Here is a 21722-nt window from a genome sequence, read left to right on the forward strand (position 1 = left end):
TTCACCCCTCTCCCTCTCCCCTAATCTTAATAAACTCATGACTGTGCCTCATTCTAGCACATTCTGGAATTTTTTTTTTCTATAGCACAGTCAAGGAATCAGCTTTACCTGAGTGGAAGTCCCTAAGGGGACAGGGAAATCCTCAGGCTGCCTGAGGCCACTGACATTCTAACAAATTCTCATTTTCAAGGACAGTGGTCCAGACTGAGGCATCTGTGTGCATGCTTGTGGGTCTGAGCCCTGATCCTGTGCAGTCTAATACTAACTCCATGTAAGAGTCAGAACTGAGCTGATTTGTAGAATACTCGGGCATGTTAACTGAACGCTGGTTGGTATGGGAGACTCTATACACAGAGGCCTACCACATTATCAGAGGTTTCTACTCAAATTTCACTGATTTACAACATGCCAGGACATCTGCACTCCTATGTTTATTTTACACTGTTCACAATATCTAAGACACACAACTTCAGTGTCATCAGTGGATGAATGGATGGATAGAGAATATGCAGCATGCACATATGGACTACAATGAAAAAGGATAAAGTTGAGCTCAGTGTGGATTTTTTGCCTAGCACTCATAAGGTCTTGGATTTGATTCGCCAGACAACTCCCTCTCCAAACATACCAAAAACTGGAAAGTCTAGTTATTTGCAATGATATGTATGGAACTTGAGGGCATATCAAACGTTATAGACACAGAAAGATGAACACACAACATCACTTTGATGTGGAATTTTTAAAAAGTCAAAAAAGTTGAGAGCAGAATGGTAATTCAGATACAAAGAAAGCAGAAGAGAAAGGGAGGGGAAAGAGTAGACAGAGAAAAAGCTCTGGTGTTCTACTGCACAGGAGAATAACAACTGGTAAAGATAATGTACCCAGGCTGGGAAAGCAGCTCGGGTGGCAGAATGCCTAGCATGCACAAAGATTTGGATTTTACTCCAGTGACACATAAACTGGGTGTGGTGGTCCATGCCCATCATCCCAGTACTCAGGAGGTGAAGGGAGGAGGATCAGAAGCTATAAAATGTTCCTACTTCATGCTGACATTCCATCTCCATTGAGAAATGCTGGGATCAGGAATTCAAGGTCATCCTTGGTTGCTGTGAATTTGAGGCTAGCCTGGTCTACATAGCAAGTTCCAGGCCAGTCAGTGAGATCCTGTCTCAAAAAAAACAAACAAAAATCCCCTCAAAAGTGCTATTCATTTCTAAAAGCTAAAATAAAGGATTTAGAAAGTTTCCAATACAAATTATAATCCTTTGAGAAGAGAGCTGTGCTTACCCTTATTTGTATACATGCAGTGAAACGGCTGTCCATAACTCCAGTTCCAGGGGATCTAACACCCTACCCTCTTCTGGGCTCAACAGGAATTGCATGCAGGCAAAACATACATAAAATAAGTAAAAAAAAAAAATTTTTTTTTTTTTTTAAATAACCATCATAGCCTATAAAAGCAGAGGCCAGATGGTCTTCTAAGAAAAACCATGAAACACGCTCACTGAAAGGACTCTTCATCTTCAGGGTAATCACTGAACACCAGTTTCAGGCTAAGGAACTGAGTTATCTGTAGCTGTGAAAGCCTGCCTGAGGGACAAGGTAATATGAGTGGAAACACTCCAGAAAACTAGGACTATTAAGATTTCAGCAGTTGCTCCCACAGCTGACTAATTCAAACAAAACCCCAGAAGTGGGGTTCCCCAAGTGGCTGGGCCACCGGATTGATCACCTTCCCTCAGCTCCTGGTCCAGCCAGACAGCAAGACTAAGCAAATTCATTGTGATTATCTTATCTTAGAAGAGCTGCTTTTCCTCCAACCACTACAGAAGTGCAGCAGGTCAGCTGTACACACGGCACACAACTGGCTTTTCAAAGACCCACAGAGAAAGCCAGCTATAAACTATAGATGTGGCAGCAAGGTTCCTGGGACTCCCGTAAGTAGGTATTTGCTTTGGTGGCCAGAACTGAGGGCCTGCTTCTCACGTGCTAACTTCACACCCAAATTTAACTCATTCTCTGCACTTGTCAGTCATGAGGCCAGCACCTTCAAGGCCAGATTCCTGAATTCACATTCAAGAATCAGCACATTCAAGATACCTTTTCCTTTATTTTTGGCTTAAATTTTATGAGCATACCCAGGCGCATTCCTGTCCTACACTTTAATCTTTTAAATATGTGCTCCATGACTTTAACTTGAGCATGCTCAGGAGTAAGCCAACCCTAATATAAGTATGTATTGGCTTCCTGATAACATCTCCATCTCCAGCCTGCTGTGGTCTGGGAGGGCACTGCTGTGGACACAACTCTCATGTTCCTCTTTGATTGCTTGCTGTAGGTCATATATCTCTTCCCACTGCATAGCTGTGCTTACTGGCTTGGCACTCACCTAGATGTGGACTGTGTGTTTGGTTACACCCTCAGTGTTCTACCCTAGCTTTCAATCTGAGGCCTTCTACTAATTTGAACCTTTTATATTACACCTAGCTTAACCAATCTCAAATTCTTTCTGGATGCAGATTTTGTTTGTTTTTTTGTTTTGTTTTGTTTTGAGACATGGTCTCATTTATACCCAGCTGACCTCAAACTTGCTATGTAATCAAAGATGATGACCTTGAACTCCTGAGACCAGCTTTTCGAGATAAAGGGAATGCCTATCTGAAATGGAAGCTTTAATTTTTTTTTTTTTTTTTTTTTTTTGAGATAGGGTTTCCCTGAAGCCCTAGGTGGCCTGGAATTCACTATGTGGATCAAAGGTGTGCACCACCATGCCTGCACAAGACTTGCACATTTTTTAAAAGACACAAATAATATAGTACTGCTTTATCAAATATATCATGTGCCCAGTCTGAGATGTGCAGGTCAGGAGGAGGGCAGGGCTGGGGTGTCTCCTTGGAAGCATACTTCCACCCCTCACTCCTCACAAGCCCTTCACAGAGAGGACTGAATCACCTTCATCAGTTACCTACCCTTTCATCATTTTGCTTTCTGTTCTTTTTTCAGTGCTAGAGCTGAAACCCAGGTCCTCAAACATTCGAACATGGGCTCGACCACTCTGCTACGCCTCACATGCCTCTTGAAAGGGGCAGGGTCTTGCTACTTTGTCCAGGTTGACCTCAAATCTGGAGTAGCTAAGTCTATAGGAGGACATCACCATGCTTGGCTCAACTTCCCACTTTCTGTTTATTAATTTATTTCTGTATAGTGTGAATGTACACACACCCATGCCACAGCACACGTATGGAGGTCAGAGGACAACTTGCAGGACTCTGTTTTCTCCTTCTACCTGCGTTCTGGGGACAGAACTCAGGTTTTCCACAGCAAGTACCCTTTACCCACTGGAGCCATCTTACTGCCCTTCAGCTTTCCAATTTTAAGAGTCCTTCCTATACAGGATCAACAAAGAAGCCTTCCATTTACAAGCTCTGCCAGATTTTTATTTTTTGGTCTTCTAAGACAGGGTCTCACTCATGAAAACTCTGTCACAACCTCTAGAATGTTGGGATTATAGGTGTAGGCCAGTGAGCCTGCACTAAAGGCCCACTCCCACCTACCCTCCCTCCCACCATCCTCCTTCCACCCACATTAACTAAATAATTGAACAAACGGGAGGGTTATTCCACTTATAATTAAGATGGTAGACAATCCAAACATCTCACTGAGGATCAGGAAACCTGGTCTGTTAGGATTGTTTCTGCCCAGAAGGATCATTTCCTTAATGCCTGAACCCATCACTAGAAGAGCCCTACAGTGTCCTCCAACTCCTGGGAAATGACCTTGAATGTGCAGGCAAAGCTGTATCCTTGTTACCCAATGCTTGGACAATACCAGTGAATATAAGCCACAGAACTCTTCCATTAACAAGGCATTCTGGGGGAGCCAGTTTCCTGGCCAGTTACCCTGGCAACTATCCCAAGCCCTTGTTATAACCTGTCTTGGGCATTCTGGGCCACTTCTTTAGAAGCTAGCTTGCATATTAAATAGAAGAAGCCCAACCGGCATGCTAATAAGTCTATCCTTTTTACCATCTTTATTTTAAAAAAGCCTCAGAATGAATTAGGAAATGCAACTGAATGCTACTCTTAGCGATTATCAAACATACTTTAATGCCTTATAAAACTACTCTAAAATACTATCAATAAAAGAACTGCTGGGTGCCCAATAAATCATTACTAACTGGCTTAGGATCTGCAAGTGTCTTTTCCTTGCTAATTTTTACTCTTAGTATAGGAAAGAGAGACCCCTCCATGGCAAGAGCAAAAATCAAACTGAGATGGGGAGTAGGTTCAAAACTATGATACAGCCATCAAACCGAAAAGCACCAGTATTGGAAAGCTGTTTATGAGTGAGGATGCCACTTTATGAATGAAACAAAAGCGACAGAATCATGCAACATATAAAAGTGTATTTAGGAATAGAAAAGATCTGAAAGGACACGTGGTTAATAATGAGGATTATCAGCCAATTTTTTTTATATATTTTGTTTTCCTACTGCGAATAAACGTTTTACAAAACACAAAAAGGAGCAACCTGTAAAGCAATCTCTAAGCAACTTTTATCTGGGAACCTCAAAGACAGGCTTCAACGAAGAGTTCCACTTTTCCACTTCGGGTCCCTTTTGCTTTGCAGGCAGACACAGACACAGACACACAGACACACACAGGCCCACAATTCTCTGCAGATTACTGATCTCGCCATTTTCCAAACTCATAAAACTCCTGGGCCTGGTTCCAGCTCCCTGTTCTTCCAACTCGCTGCAGCAGAAAAACAAAAGGGTAGGTAGTGGGGGCGGGGGGAGGGGGGAACGGAGGGTAGAGGAAGCTCCAACTCTGCAGCCATCTCAGAAGTGCACAGCTGGAAATCCCGCCTGGACTCGGGGATTGCGGGCGACGGACCCCGGGGAGCTACGGCGGGAGGCAGGGGCCACTCAAAGCCCTCCCGGAGAAAGAGGTGGCTGCGAGGTTCGGCGGTGGACTGCGGGCCAGGGGGTCGGGGGATAGCCCGCAGGTTAGAACGACGCCCGCAAGCGCAGAGCATGCATGCATCCTTCTGATGAAGACGCATCACTCTGCTGTCACTTTACATGGCCTCCGCGCGACAGGGGCCAGGCCCGGCGGCGGTCTCCTGGGGGGGGGGCGGGGCAGCGCAGCGGGCAGCCTGCACCCGGGCCCCACCCTGCCGTGGCACCCGGAGGGAGGTCCCCTCGAGGGGAGGGTGGGCCGCCTCACCTTGGGGTCGCGCTCGTAGTAGTGCTGCTGCGTGCGGATCCAACGGCCCACGAGGTGGTCTCGCACCGTGTGCGCCAGGGCAAAGAAGTAGTCGCGGGGCGTGGCCACGTTGCGGTCCTTGACCAGCGTGAAGTGCAGGTGCCGGTTGAAGCTCTTCCGCACCTCGGCCACGTCGCCTAGCCCCGCGAGGCCGCGCACACTTATCTGTTTCCGCCTCTCGCTGTCCGTGAGCGGCTTCGCCATAGCGCCTGCCCAGGGAGAAGATGATGAGAACCTACCACCAAGGATGCTGCAGCGTCTCTGGCGCTCGGGACCGCTGCGGAGGCGGGCTGACACGGGCCGCGCCTGCGCGTTGGGAAGGGGCGGGGCCTCGCAGAAGGGCGTGGCATCAGAGAGCCCCGGCTGCTCGGCTGTGAGAGGTCCAGGATGAGCTGAGGGCGGGGCCTCGCCGAGGGGCGTGCAATCGGGAGAGCCGGAGGCGGGGCCTCACCAGTAGAGGTCTCGAATGAGACTGGGACGGGGCCTTGCGGGGGAGAGGCTTCGGGCGAGCCGCGGGCGGGGTCTCAGGCAGGCCGAAGGCGGGGCTTCGCCAATGGGCGAGGGCCAGGATAAGACGGAGGCGGGTCCTCGAAGAGGGGCGTGGCTTCAGGCAATTCGGGGGTGGGGCCGCGCTGCTCAGAGTTGGAGGCGGGGCCACGGGAACCAAGAAGATAGGAAAAAGGAGTGTTTTAAACCTTGAAGAGGACAATGACACTTGGGGAAGTGGTTTGTCTTTTTTACTGGTATATCTGAAGGTGAAGTGAGCCACCTACAGCCTGCCCAGAGCGATATTTGCCCCTCAATGGGGCAAAAGTGGGTAGCGACTGGAGGGATGTAGGACTTCTGGCTGCCCCTGCCATGCCTGGGAGAGGGACCTTGCCATCCAGGGACTTTCTGGAGTTTCTGGGGCTGCAGGCGCTCCCCCTGCGCAAGATCACCAAATGTCCCCTTTAGGATTGACTGCCTTGGGTGCTGAGGTGCAGCCCAGTCCTGTTAAACGTTAAGGGAAGTTTGACAGGCAGCCTTTCAACACCTGCTGGGCCCAGTCGCCTAATTGACAGTGGCTCTGAAAATACCACCTAAGATAAAAGGTAGTTTACAGAAACTGCAAATCTGCCTGCTAGTCCAGACTGCAGTGACAGACACAGAAAACCAGTTGCGACTAAAGGGGAGATAGCATTTTCTCCAAGGGTGTGCTGAGGCCACCCTTGATGACACCATCAAGTGTCATCACCACCCCTCCTCTGAGTGACCTCCTCCTCTTTACTGAGAAGCCCTGCTTTCTAAAACACAGAGCAGCAGATACAGTACTCTTTGACCCTAAGCAGGAACAAGGAAACTCTTCTACCTGGAGGAGCTCAGAGCCTCTGACAGGGACCGTCCTCCACCCCAAGCTGGGTGCAGCTTCCCAAGCTGCTCAGCATTGTCTCCCAGGGAGGCAAGGCCGGTACTCTGGACAGATGAGACCCAATGGTCCTCTGGACACAGTGCTGCCTGCTACAAACTTGCCCAGCCTGGGAAGAACTCTACCTTTCCTTTGTTCTTAGGAAAGCTTCCCTTGTTCAATGGGGTCAGTAAACCTGTTTGCTCTTGGTCTGTGATGATGGAGATGCAGAAGTTCTTGCATGTCATGGAGGTAAAGATTGTCATAAGGGATGCCATAAAAGTCCAGGAGGGGGGCTGGGGGTGTAGTTCATTAACAGAGTGTGTGCCTAGTATAAGGGAGACTTTGGGTTTCATTCCCCAGCACTGGAAAAGGGAAAAACAAAACCCCAGGTGTAACTGTTTTCCTCCTGAGATGCTTCCAAAGTTACCTTACACAGACCCCTTCCAGATAGAGTTCTCTGAAGACAAAGTGCATCTCCTTCCTCTGCTCTGGAATGTGATTCTGAAGCCAGCAAGATCAAATGTCAGCCACTGTGGATTGGGCTACAGGGGTACTGCTTGGCTGGAGACTGGGAGCTCTGGCTGATGTAATCTCTCTGAGTGACTTGGCAGTTCAATGTTTGTGCCCCTTGACATGCACAGCTCTAGGGAACAGATGGCAAAGAAAGATTCAAAAGACAAAAAAAGTTGAGCTAGTGCATCACACCAGCTGAGGCTAGCCTTATAGACAGACTATCTTCAAAAGAAATAAGTTGTCCAAAGACACATATTTTCTGTTGTGATGGAGGTTATACCTAAAACCTAGTAAAAGTTCAGACACCCATTGTTCTCAAGATCTGTGTGCATTATGTTTGTGAACTCATTATCCCCATAGATAGTCTTCCATCACTCCAACTTTGTGGTGCAGAACCTAAGACTCAGCTCCCTGAGCTCACACAGTTGATAAGGGAAACCACAACATTCACCTCCTCACCTCACCCTGCCTAGTCCCTGTGCACTGCACAAGCCCCCGTCTATGTATATCCAAATTTAGCAACATCGGGGCTGGGGGTATGGTTTAGTGGTAAAGCACTTGCTTAGCATACAAGAGTACCTGGGTTTGATATCCAGCCCTGAAAAACAAAAGTTAATATCACAAACTGTTGTGTCACCAAGGACAGGGGAGAGACGAGCCCTTTTCCAATATGTCCTTTCACCTTCTGCTGGCCACTAATGTCACTACATGGGTAAGTGAGCCCCAGGATTGTCTCAGCTTTTTTTTCATTTTTGTTTTTGTTTTTTTGACACAGGGTCTCACATAGCCCAGGCTGGCCTCATACTCACCCCATAGCCAGGACCATCCTTGAACTTTTGATCTTCCTGCCTCTACGTCCCAAGCAGCATGACTGCAGGCCTGTGTCACCCCACCTGGCTTTCAGTTATTTTCAGATAAATAATTTTTAGAAGGTGCTGGGATTATAGGCATGCAGCACCACATCTGACTGATTTCACTCTTTTTATGACTGAATAATACTCCATTTTTGGATTATGCTTCACTGTAATGCATTTAGCAAAGTCGCTAGACAGGAGAGCTGTAAGCACATTTTAAGCCAAGTGCAAAGTAGCACATGTACACTGAAAGTCTCCTCCTTCCCCAGAAAAAAACATGAATATTCAAAGTCTTCCTCAGAAAATGAAATGTATATCTGTGTTCCAGACTCACTGTACTTCTGTAGTAACTTCTATTTTTTTTTTCAGGTCTACTTTTGTTATTCATTTTTGTGGTGATGGTATGTGTGTTGGGACCCAGGGCTTCACACGATAGGCAAGTTTTCTCTCACTCACCCAACACCCCAGACCCATACTATCACTCTCTGATCCCACACAAGACAAAGGATCCACCAGTTAGTGAATCCTGGGAATCTAATATGAGTGGATAAAAAGATTTTTCCTCTGATACACAACCTACAGGTAGGTCTAGACCAACAGCAGAGAGCCCCAGCCAGCCACCATAGGGATCCAACTCTCACCTTCTATTTTAACAACACTATAAAGCTGCAAGAAACACAAAGTGGAAAGAAGTCAGATTCTGCTTTTATTTTTCATAATGCTGGCAGGTAGACGTGCTCTTCAAGAAAAGTGTGGGGGGGGGATGGAGAATCTCATTTTTAGCAGCCTTTAATTGGAGCTGTGATCAGGCCAGGGCACACCTTAGAGTGGAGGGAAGATCACAAGGCCAGTCAAGCTTCCTGTCACAGATTAACAGACTCATCGTTTAAAACACCTTTCTTCTCTTTTTTTGGAAGACTATTTAAAAAAATCTGTTCACGGGGCTAGAGAGATGGCTCAGCAGTTAAGAGCACTGGCTACTCTTGCAGAGGACCCAGGTTTGGTCCTCAGCATCCACATGGTAGCTAACAACCACCTGTAACTCCAGTTCCAGACTGATACCCTCTTCTGGCCTCTGAAGACATGGTATATTTACATACATGCAGGCAAAATACTCATTCACATAAAATAGTTTTTAAATTTTTTTTTCATATTTTATTTTTAATTTTATGTGTATGTGTGTATTGCCTGTGTGTAGGTAAGTGCACCCATGTCATGCAATGCCTGCAGAGGACAGAAGAGGCTGTCGGATCCCCTGGAACTGGAGTTATGGACAGTTGTTAGCTGACATGTGGGTGCTGGGATTCGAACCTGAGTCTTCTGAAAGAACCAGTGTTCTTAACCGTTGAGCCATCTCTCCAGCCCCCAACAGTTCTTTTTTAAATATTCATTCATTAAGAAGGGATAGCAGGTCAACTTTTGGGGCTGAGATGTAGTTTCATGGTAGAGTGTTTGTCTAGCAAGCCCAAGGCCCTGAGTTCTATCCTCAGCACCAGGGGAAGAAAAACAAAGTTGGGTAGTGTTGGTTCAAGTTTGGTTACTGCTGTAATTATTCTGTGTTTGGAGATGGCTCCCTTGGAAGTCTTTTTAGTTATTGAAGATTCATCTATCATGAGCCTGGAGTGCACACCTTTGGTCCCAGCACTCAGGAGGCAGAGGCAGGCGGCTCTCTGTGAGCTCAAAGCCAGCCTGGTCTACATAGTGAGTTCCAGGACAGCTGGGACTACAGGGAGACCCTGTCTCAAAAATACCAAAAAGAAAAAAAAAAAAAAAAGCAGGTTATCTCCTTCAAAAACAGAGATGAAAGTTACACGTGTGGAACGTGTGCTGTGGGAATGGGAAGGAAATGGATGTGGGGTGGGAGGATTTTTGAGGACTTGAAAGTATCCCATGGATTGCAGGAGTTCAATAAATTCTGGTTAAGGGAGTGGTAACTGGGGCAATGCCACCTTGCAGTGAGATCACAGGTGTGGAAGACTAAAGCTCCCTGGGATCCAGACAACACTACTGGCTGCTTGGTGCTGGTCAGTTATTGGCAAATTTGCACAGACCAGGCCTTTCAAGAAATGGAGGTAGGGCTGGAGAGATGGCTCAGTGGTTAAGAAAGTGTGCTGCTATTGCAGAGGCCCAGAGTTCAAGTCCCAGCACTTATGTCAGGTGGTTCACAACTGCCTGAAACTCCAGTTCCAGGGGCCCTGCCATTTCTGGCCTCTGTGGACACTACACACACGGCATACACTCAGTCACAAACATACATACACACATAAACATTTTTTTTGTCTTTTTGAGATAGGGTCCCCCTACAGCCCCAGCTGGCCTGGAACTCACTATGTAGACCAGGCTGGCCTTGAACTCACAGAGATCAGCCTGCCTCTGCCTCCCAAGTGCTGGGACTACAGGCGTGCGCCACCACACCTGACTCACATAAACATTTTTTAAAATAAGAAATGGAAGTAAAAGGAAAATGCATTATTTTTGAGATGCCTGGACCTGACCAAATGCATAGCCACCAGCCAGAATAACCTGGTGGCATAAATGCCCACCATCCCCTACAGTACACACATGGATGTTCCTGGTGACATGAATGCTTTTTAACACGTTGACGTTTTTAAAAAATCAAGAGTCCACCATGGTGAGTTGGGGTGGGGAAGGAAGAAGGAAGCACCTTTCTACCAGATGCCACACAAATGCCACAGTAGATATTAGAACTTTTGAGCAAACAGTAGAAGCAAACAGCATTGTTGTATAAACTGTTTATTTGGTTGGCTGGTTGATTGGTTGGTGTTTTTGAGAGGGTCTCACTATAGCTTGGCTGATCTGGAACTGACTATGTAGACTAGGTTGGCTGTGAACTCACAAATATTCGCCTGCCTCTGCCTCTCATGTGCTGGGACTAAAGGTGTGTGCCACTATGTCTGACATGTGAACTTTTTTTGAGGAGAAATATCTCCTTATCCCAGACAGAGCACCAGTGACAGAAACAAAGAATCCATGCCACTGAGGTGTAGCTTAGTGAATCAATGAATTTAATTGAGGTTACTTATAGGAGCATGGGAAACTTATGGGTGACTACACCATTGGAGAAAGAAATTCTGTCTACCCCCCAAACTGCCGTCTACAAATGTTCTGGGAGGGGTGAGGCCTTGTGAGCCTCCCCTACCTATGACAGAAAATTAATGGGCTCAGTATTTATTTATTTAATTTATTTATTTGAGGCAAAGTCTTACTTTGTAGCCCTGGCTAGCCTGGAACTCAATATATAGATCAGGCTGACCTCCAAATCTTAGAGATCCTCCTATCTCTGCCCCTGAGTTCTGGGATTAAAGGCATGTACTACCACATCCAGATAATGGGTCAAGTCATATGCAGAACCCCTGTGAGTAATCACAGCTTCTATGAACTCAAGTGGGCCATATCATTCTTAGAGGGCAGCATTCCACAAGAGTATCCCTATGGGTTGTAAGGATCACCCACAGATTATCTAATTTGCTAGAAAGGGAAAGACATTATAAAATGGAGAGAGAGACAGACCCCAGCCTCACGAAGTAACTCATCAGAGCATCATGAACAAGGAGACAAAGCCCTGTGTGCCTCCCAACTCAGTGCACTGAGGATGGAAAAACGTCACTTGACACACTGTGATACACTAGAATAGTAATGCAGTCCAGCCTCTGAGGGACTGGTCTACAGCAGTGCAGGTCTCCCCAACACAGGGGTCCTTGCAAGCAGTTTCCCAGTGCCCTAACTCCTCATTCCAAGTGCTTGGGCACACCTCTGGGGTATTTTTATTGTGTAAATGTAAGTATCTGTGCCCAGACATCCTTTTAATCCAGGAGAGGCTGGCTCTAATAGGAATGTTCTGAATGGGCATGACTTCCACTGTATGAGTCTATAGACACACACAATAGTGTTATAGTGGAACAGCTGCAAGTGCACTATTGGCCAAGGGCTCTTGCTTCCTAAGTGCTGGTGAGACAATTCTAAAGCTAGAGGTCAGCCAAGGACCTACCCTCTTATTCTCTTTGTTGAGGGATGAGAGAGTGGACATGCTTCAGAGAGTAAGTCGGTCATACCTTCAGGGACAGACTGCCTGTCTTCTAAGACACAAGTATTTCCCAGTGTTTGGCAGGTTGAGATAATATCTAGCTGGTCAAGCCCTGGACCTTTGGTGGTATCCATGGCATTAGTATTGGCCTGGGTCCCCTGCCTCACCTGAATGACTGACGATGTTAGATCCCAGAGGTAGAGGACAGAGCTGGGTGTGAGGGTGACCTAAGCGCTTGTCTGCTCCCACCACCTCTTGCTCTTTCAAAGTCATATGGAGTAATGGGAACATGAGTGACTGGGGTTCTCAGTGTTGCTCCAGCTGGCATTGTGTTGAAAAGAGTTCCAGACCACAGGCTGGCCTGGTGGTTAAACTGTTCTGTCCAAAGTATACATTAACTATACACTGAGTGCTCTCTCCACATGACCTGGATTGATGGCAAATGGATGGTGGTATATCTCAGGAAGTCATCTTGGACAGCTTACTGCTGAGCGGAAGGCAAATGACCACATGGCTCTGGAGGAATGGAGGACATTTGTTTGTAGCGCCTGAATTCAGCTACCTTCCACTTCTTGTCTGCAGTGGGGAAGCAGCACAGTGAGGACCCAGAGAGATACCAAAGGGGACTTTTTGGAAGCTTTGCTGTGTAAAAGCTCCATGAGAACACCAGGGAAATGGCCTATGTTCTTCGAGCTGCATGGAGTTGGATTTCTGCCTTTCCGGAGCTCTGTCAGAAGGGGACAGGTCTCCAAGAGATCCAGTTTCATCCTGTTACAGTTTCACAGGATCCTCAAATGGCATTTCTGAAATTTCTTTTTTTTTTTTTTTTTTGGCCTTTTTTGAGACAGGGTCTTCCTGGCCTAGAACTCACTATGTAGATCAGGCTTGCCGAGAATGGGAATTTATTAACCCTGGAGTACGTGAATTTGACATATTCGTATAGCCATGAGTTATTCACAACTATTCTCAGCAGCACAGATGAATAGTGCTGTGTGACAGAGGCTGGCTCGAAAAAGCATATCCTAAGAAATGCTACTATGTAAAGCTCTAGACCCACAGGCTGTCAAATGTCAGCACACATGAACTCAAGGTAGATGCAACTAAGGGCAGAAACCCCTTGGATATGACCCCATTCATGCAACATTCTGGAACTGATGGCAAAAAGGTGGCTAAAGGGTGTGGCTCATTGGCCCATATGCCATCTCCAGCACCAAAAATAGATAAAATTATGTGTGTCATGATGAAAATCAGACAATAGTTGCCAGGGGGCCTGGGTGGGGGACATTATCTGGGAACTTTCTAGGATGCTAGCCATGTTCTATATACTTTAAGGAGTTTTAACTACACAAGGACACGCATTTAACAAAAGTGTTTAAACAGTATTTTTGAGATCTGTGTATTTTACTGCATGAAAATATCTCAATTTTAGAAATCTTAAAAAAAAACAAACAAAAAAAACAAAAAAAACCAAAAAAAAACAAAAAACACCCGGGTGTGGTGGCACACGCCTTTAGTCCCAGCACTTGGGAGGCAGAGACAGACGGATCGCTGTGAGTTTGAGGCCAGCCTGGTCTACATAGCGTGTTCCAGCTGAGGGTAAAAAACAACAAAAACCCCCACAAAACAAAAAACAACAAAACAACAAGCCAGTTGGACTGGAGTAAAGGCCAGAAACAGCTTCTGTGAAAACAGGCTGCTGTGGCCACTGGTAGTCCCTCAGAACAGCCTTAAGTTCCTGCTGAGATTTCATCTCATACAAAGAAAGTCCAGCTGAGACTTTGAGCTAAACAGGGAGATGTGTCTAAGAGGGAAGTAAAGAAAGACTTTTTGCCAAAAGTCTGTTTGCTTTGTCTCACCACTGAACCCTAGCTATTTGATCTGGGTGGAGCCCTGGCTGGGTATACTCACTGACAAAACAGAAGGCAGGACCCTAAAAGGAAGTGCCAGGGAGGGTGAGGAGGGAAGGCTCACACTGTCAGTGGCTCCTCAAGAGTTCAACTCCTTTCTTTGGGGAATCCTTTCCTCAGTTGAGGAACCTTCCCTGGGATCAGCAGCGAACAAGCAGGCCTGGCCCTCTTGGGGGCGAGTGAGATTGCAGGTCTTAAAAAGTGCATAGGGTTGAAAAAACAAGAAAGCCTGCTGTGTTCTTTAAAACAAAAGAACAGATGTGGTCAGACTTGACTAAAGGGACCTGGCTGTTGTTTCCAGATGTTTTCTCTTATGGTACTGCAGATGAAACGCAGTGCCTCACACATGTGGTGCAAGCACCTCAGCTACAGTCCCAAACCCAAGCTTTCACTTTTCAAACTGCTTTACTGAGATATAATTTACATGTAACAGTGTTACCCATTTAAGTGCACAGTCAATAGTTTTGAGTGTTTGACAGAGTTGTGCCACCATCACCAGGATTAAAGCGTAGAATGCCGGGCATGTGTGGCATTCGCCTTTAATCCCAGCACTTGGGAGGCAGAGGCAGGCGGATCTCTGTGAGTTCAAGGCCAGCCAGCCTGGTCTACATAGTGAGTTCCAGGACAGCTGGGGCTACAGGGAGACCCTGTCTCAAAAAAAAAAAAAAAAAAAAAAAGAACTTTTAAACTTTATTTTTATTTACTTTATGTGTATATTGCCTGTATGTGTGTAAGTGTACCCGTGTTGTGCAATGTCTGTGGAGGTCAGATGTTGAGTCCCTTGGAATTGGAATTACAGACAGTTGTTAGCCACCATGTGAGGGCTGGGAATCGAACCCAGGTCCTCCTCAAGAGCAGTCAGTGCTCCCAACCACTGAGCCATCTCTTCAGCCCCTCAAATATAGAGCTTTTCCACCTTTTGCCCCCAAATTCTGCATCTGCCCCTGACCTGTATCTGAGGCAACTACTCCCTTGATTCTGTCTTTACAAGTTCACTTGTTCTGGACATTTCTTCTAAGTCAAATCATAAAATATGTAATCTTTTGTGTCTAGTGGGTTTTAAATAATATTCCAATGTACTAATTTTAAAAAAAAGTCCTTTGAGGGCCTGGAAGTATTTGATCACTTGTCTAGCATGTGTGAGGCTCTGGGTACCATCTCCCAGCAGCACATACTACACACCACACACACACAATCCTGAAAAAACTATCCCTTTTGGGCTAGAGAGAAGGCTCAGTGGTTAAGAGTACTGGCTGCTCTTGCAGAAGACCTGGGTTTGAATTCCAGCATCCACATGGTGGCTAACAACCATCTGTAACTCCAGTTCCAGGGGATAGAATGCCTTTGTCTGACCTCCACAGGCACTGCACAGCACAAGTTTCATACACATAAAATAAAAATAAATCAATAAATTATGTTTACATCTATTGTTCCTCAGAAAGTTGAAAACCTTTATTTTTCTTCCCTCCTTTCCTCTCTACATTGCAAAGCCATTTGAACCTTAGCTGTTGTCCCTAGGTGGGTTTCAACCCTGAAGCCTTGTTTGCAGACCACCTCCAGCCTAAGAGATGCTCTAGACATCCCACTGCCTGGTTGTGGACCACGGGCCCTCAGTTCAGGAATGGAGTGTGGCTTATTGGCAGAACAAGTGTGTCTCGGATGCTCTTTTAACCTTTCAAGCTGCCTCTGGAGACAGGATGCCTTATAGGGAGATGTCTGCTTCGAAGCTAAGTAGATCACCAGCTGACACTAGGATTTATAAGGCTGCACTGAAGCTCTTTTGCAGAAACTTTTATCTCTTCAATCAATAGCACAGGAAAGGATCAAAGGCTATTGGATGATAAAGGAGTCGTTAGGCCTAGACATGTTATTTCTCACAATGTGACTATTTTTTCCTAAGCATGACATTGTTACCATAACTAATTTTCAGGGTAGAACCCAGCCTGTGGGAAGCAGGCCACAGCCCGGTGTGGTCAGAACACTGCTCTAGAGATGCTTCTCCCTCCAGGGGGTGAGGTGGTATGCTGGCTCAGGTGAGGAGCCTCAGCCTGCAGCTGAGCTGCTGCCCCTCATTTCCTCACTCTCTAGTCCTAGAGTCCTTTGAGTTCCTTCAGGCACAGCTTGTCAGTGGCAAGATGGAGATGGCCTGTTTAATGACTAGTGACCCTAGTAACCATGCAAAATGCAGTATCCTGCCTGGCAGAGTGAGCATTCAATAAACAAGAAGCCACTGCCATTCTAGCTTAAAATTCAAGGTTCAAGCCAGGCATTGTGGTGCACTCCTTTAATCCCAGCACTCAGGAGGCAGAGGAGACCCGGCCTCAAAAACACCAATAAAATAAAATAAAATAAAAAATTCAAGGTTCAGAAGATGTAAGGATGCTTACCTGGTATTACAGTCTGAATGCGTCCTCCAAAGTCCATGCCTTGCATTGGAAACTTCTGTTTGTACCAGTGCCAGTAACTGGGCCTCCTTATGAACAAAGTCAGGGCACAATCAGGAGTGGCTTAGTTTTCTTCAGTGGGTTGTGACTGCAAGTTGTGGACAGGGGGATGGCTCGGTGGGTAAAGTGCTTACAGCAAGCATGAGGACTTGAATTCAGATTCCCCACATCTACGTTTAAAAGCTGGGCATGGTGTTGTGGGCCTGTAACTCCAGCACTGGGGGTGTAGCGGGGGTGGAGACAGGTGAATCCCCAGGGAATCCTAGCTCATCCAGCTCTAGAGATCTAGTGAGAGGCCCTGCTTCAAACAAATCGAGTGGCAGAAGATACTCGAAGTCAACATCTCACCTGCACATGTGCACGCACAGATGAACTCACACCCACATCACAAACACACACAAACAGATGCACGTTGGATCCCCTTGCTCTATCATATCATCCTCTTTTTCTTCTGCTTTTCACTTTAGGACACGACACGGAGACTCTCACCAGATACCTGCACCATGCTCTTAGACTTCTAGCCTCCAGAACCATGAGTTGAATAAATTTCTGTCTAGTAAAAATCACCCAGGTTGTGATATTCTGTTATGGCAGCTGAACAGGGAGTAGAACACTTTTCCATGACTTTCAAGGCCAATCTAATAATCTTGAGTATGGAGACACTGGAAATTCCCAATTCTAACTCTCCTTCTCGACAGGATTCCTTCTCAAGCGTACTTGTGTGCTGACAGGAGAAGGTATTAGTTCCCATGAGGAAGAACATCTTTTGCTCCCTCCACCCACATGTCTGAGCCTGGGCTCTAGAGGGGCTCAAAGCCTCCAAGTCATGTTGAAGACACCTGTCACTTCCCACCCACCCAAGAGCTTCTGAGACTATCAGCCCCAACTGTTTCAAGCATTCCTTACACTTTATGATTGCCAAAATAGTCCCACGAATGAGACTCTTGGAATTCTTACACCCAAGTGTAGCACTCTCAAAGTTCGTATCTTGGGAGACTGTTACTGACCCTTCTATGATTTGGCATGCTTCTGAATGTGCCTTTTGGGAATCATCTCATAATAGCCATCCTTGACTTCATCCCAAAATGGTGTTGCTACAGTCTGAACTCATCCTTGTCTTCCAAAGACTCTGAAATGGTTCTAAAAATGAGATTCCCCTCCAAACAATTTCTTGCATTTGAAGGTATTCAAAAGCTTGAACTTAAAAAAAATGATTTTTAATAATGCATATATATGTGTAGGGGTGTGTATGTGTGTGCGCTCTGGTGGCGGTATGTACACATGACTACAGGTGCCCACAGTGGCCAGAAAAGGGCACCAGATACCTTGGAGCTGAAGTAACAAGCTGCCGTGAGCTGGATCCTCTGAAAGACTAATGCATCCTCTTAACTTCTGAGCCACCTCTCTAGCCCTCTGGAGCTCTTAATTGATGTAAAAGTTTAAAAAAAAATCCATTTGGGGGACTGGAGAGATGGCTCAGTAGTTAAGAACACTTGCTGTTTTTCCAGAGGACCTGGGTTTCATTCCCGGTACCCACATGGCAGCTGACAACCATCTGTAACTGTAGCTCCAGGGGATCTGACACCCTCTTCTGGCCTCTGTAGGTACTGCATGCACACAGTACACTTACATACATGCAGGCAATACATGCATACACATAAAATAATAATAATAATAATAATAATAATATATATAATTTGAGACAGGGTCTCCTGTAGCCCCAGCTTTCCTGGGACTCACTATGTAGACGAGGCTGGCCTTGAACTCACAGAGATCTGCCTGCCTCTGCCTCCCAAGTGCTGGGACTACAGGCAAGCACCACCACGCCCGGCAATAATATTTTAAAAAATCCATTTGGCTAATTTTCTTTGCAGTGTTGGGGACTGAACTCTTGTGCATGCTAGGCAAGCACTTTACCACTGGGCCACCTCCAGTCCTAGAACTTTCGAACTGTCTCCTTGAGGAAGCCTTTGTAATTACCACACAAAACATGGAAGTCACAAAATAAGACAAATTTGTATTAAAATACAAACTTGAAGCTGGCGTGGTGGCGCACGCCTGTAGTCCCAGCACTTGGGAGGCAGAGGCAGGCAGATCTCTGTGAGTTCAAGGCCAGCCTGGTCTACATAGTGAGTTCCAGGACAGCTGGAGCTACAGGGAGACCCTGCTTCAAAAAGACAAAACAAAACAAAACAACAACCCCCCGCCAAAAACAAAAAACAAACTTGATCAGTTTAAGTAAAATAGTAACACTATTCATTAAAAAGACACCATAAAGGGCTGGAGAGGTGGCTCAGTGGTTATGAGCACTTACTGCTCTTCCAGGGGACCTGTACCCACATGGAAGCCAACTATCTATAACTCCTGTTCCAGGGGATTCCATGTCCTCTCTGGCCTCTGTGGGCACTGCATGCAACCTGGTACACTTATATACATGCAGGAAAACCACTCATGCACATTAAATAGATGTTTAAAAAGCCACCATAGGGACTGGAGAGATGACTCAGAGGTTAAGAGCACTGGCTGCTCTTGCAGAGAACCCAGGTTTGGTTCTCAGCACCCACATGGTGGCTAACGACCATCCATTATTCCAGTTCCAGGGGATGACACACCCTCTTCTGACCTCCATGGGCAGTGTGCAACACAGGTGCACTTACATACACGCAGGCAATACACTCATACACATTAAAAAAAAACTTACCGTGAACAAAGTCAAAAAGGAGTGGAGAAAAAAAATTGAAAACAACCTATCACAATGAGCTGATCTCCTTAATAAAGATAATCCCCAAATCAGTAGAAAACGACCAGTCTTACTGAAAAACTGGGATATGAACACGTTTCACAGGAAACACAACTGGTTCTTAGACACATAAGGTAAATCAGAGGAATCATCAGTCACCAGTTGGTTTTTTTTTTCCTTTCTCTTTTTGAGACAGGGTCTCCCAGTAGCCCTAGCTGTCCTGGAACTCACTATGTAGACCAGGCTGGCCTTGCACTCACAGAGATCCTCCTGCTTCTGCCTCCCAAGTGCTGAGATTAAAGGCATGTGCCACCATGCCTGGCACCAGTTGGTTTTTTAAAAATTTTTATGAGTGTATTGTCTGCATGTAAGTGCACTCATGTCATGCAATGCCCTTGGAGGTCAGAAGACAGCACTGAATTCCTGTGGAACTGGAGTTAATAGTTTTTAGCTGCCAGGTGGGTGCTGGGGATCAAACCTGGGTCCTGTTTCAAGCATTCCTTATACTTTATGATTGCCAAATTAGTCCTGAAGAGACTAATGAGACTCTTGGAATTCTCACACCCAAGTGTAGTGCTCTCAAAGTTCATATCCTGGGAGATTTACTGACCCTTCCATTATGACCAGCATGCTTCTCTGCATGAGCAGTCAGTGCTCTTAACTAAGCCATCTCTCCAACCCCTTTGTTTTGAGACAGGGTCCTCCTGTGGCCCCAGCTGGCCTTGAACTCACAAAGATCTGTCTGCTTCTGCCTCCCAAGTGCTGGGATTAAAGGCATGCACCACCACACTCAGCTTTAGTCACCAGTTTTTAATCAGATGGCAAACATCAAACCTTTGGACCATGCTGTTGAGGGAAGCCAGCATTTACCGGTGGGATGAAGAAACTGGCAATGTCTACTATAATCTAAAATGCTCATGTCCTTGACTGGACAGTGTCAGGATAGATGGCTCACATGCATGGACAGGTAATTAGAACTGACAACCTAAGGTCCTATCACCTCAGTGTGGAAGCACCATGGACTGAGGCACTAAGGTGCCATGACATGCAGCTGAGGTGCCTGTCATTTCAAGTGGGACAGAACAGCACAGGGCTCATGGTGGGAGGTGTGAGGGTCTATCAGGCAGAACCATCGAGGTACACAGGAGCACACATCTTTGGGAGAGCAAACCAGTCTGCTTTTACAATAGGCCACAGTGTGATGTAGCTATTTTTAAAAAAACAAGTCAGCTTTATTATCACAAAAGATACTGAGTGAAGTGACTTGCATGTTTTGCTAGGCCTAAAAATATTCCATGACTTATTTGGTATCCTTTTGGGAAACTGTCCAGCTGTTTTTTTTCATAAATGAGATCACTAACCTTTAACTGCAATGAATCCATTTTCACTTTACCTTCCCATAACTTTGATACTTTGCTTCCAGAGGGCTTTAAATATTTAAGCTATTAGATTTAGAAGAGGCAGTGGGGACCCTGCCAAGGAGTGGGAGGTACAGTGTGGGAGAGAACAGGTTTTCCAGGCCCTCCTCCTGGCTCTGGTCCTGCTTTATCTTCTCTGGTCCAAGTTATACACTGGCCTTGACTTTTCCCCTAAGGTCTAATTTTGGGGAGACCATCTGGCAGAGAACTGTTGGTTCATTTAGCTCAGGTCCTGGGGTGTCACTCCTGCCTTAGAGTTGGAGTCCCACTGACCACCCTCCCATTCCCTGAGGAATGTCAGGTTTTACTTAGGTTCCCTCCTACCCCTGTATCCTGTGGTGGTCCCACTTGAGTAGTGAGAAGCTATTTGTAATGCTGGCTACAATCTTACAGTTCAGGCTCCACTGCACAGGGACCCAGTTTCTTCAGGGACATATGACTATGGGAAGTTGCTGTAATCATCCCAGGGAAGACCCTCTTGGGGTCACTTAAGGGACTAGGCTCCCCAGAACCCTTACTCCAGCCTTGTGTTTGTTTTTTAGACAGGGTCTCACTATGCAGCACTGGGTGGCCTGGAACTCCCTAGTAGACCAGACTGATAAGAGATCTGCCTGCCTCCAGAGCCTCCCAACTGCTGTAATTCAGCATGTGCCACCACGCCTGGCCTTCCTCATCCCTTTTTGCCTGAAAAACTCTTTCCTCCTCTGCACCAGCCCATTCATGTAGCATTTTCAATATTCACAGCCCAAGGCAGGGGGTCTCAGGGCCAGACCTTGTGAACTCATTATATGCTTGGAGGTTGTGAGCACTTGTGACATGGGTAGGTCCACTGTCCTTTCTCTGGCATGTGACTATGCCAGAACCAAGTCAGATCATTGCGGAGCGCAGAGTAACTTGGAGGTGATGTGCCCAGAACTGTTCCATATCCAGGAATGGGAGGCACTCTGCCTTCAACAAATAGCTGGGACAGGGAGGCCCCTGGCCAGACCCTGAGCCAGCTCAGGCCTCTAGGTGGCCTGCTGCTGCTGCTGAGTGGCTGCCACCACTGGTTGCCCAACTTGAGCAGGTTTTAAATGCTAGTAAACAGGGATCTCAGTTGCTGGGTAGACAGATGCTAGTGACTCACTGAAAGGACTCAAAGGAGAGA

General features: G+C 46.4%; 1 protein-coding gene across 1 annotated transcript in view; it reads right to left on the reverse strand.

Annotated features, from left to right (window-relative positions):
- Positions 1 to 5548, reverse strand: part of Pygb (glycogen phosphorylase B) — a 52094-nt gene extending 46546 nt beyond the window's left edge. The window contains exon 1 of the mRNA XM_008851180.2: positions 5229 to 5548. Within this exon, the coding sequence (XP_008849402.1) occupies positions 5229 to 5471 (243 nt within the window). The 5' untranslated portion in view covers positions 5472 to 5548. The remainder of the gene's footprint in view (positions 1 to 5228) is intronic.
- Between the last annotated feature and the right edge of the window lie 16174 nt (positions 5549 to 21722).

The sequence above is a fragment of the Nannospalax galili genome, unplaced genomic scaffold (genome assembly GCF_000622305.1).
Source record: "Nannospalax galili isolate Female #2095 unplaced genomic scaffold, S.galili_v1.0 scaffold1626, whole genome shotgun sequence".
Classification (NCBI taxonomy): Eukaryota; Metazoa; Chordata; class Mammalia; order Rodentia; family Spalacidae; genus Nannospalax; species Nannospalax galili.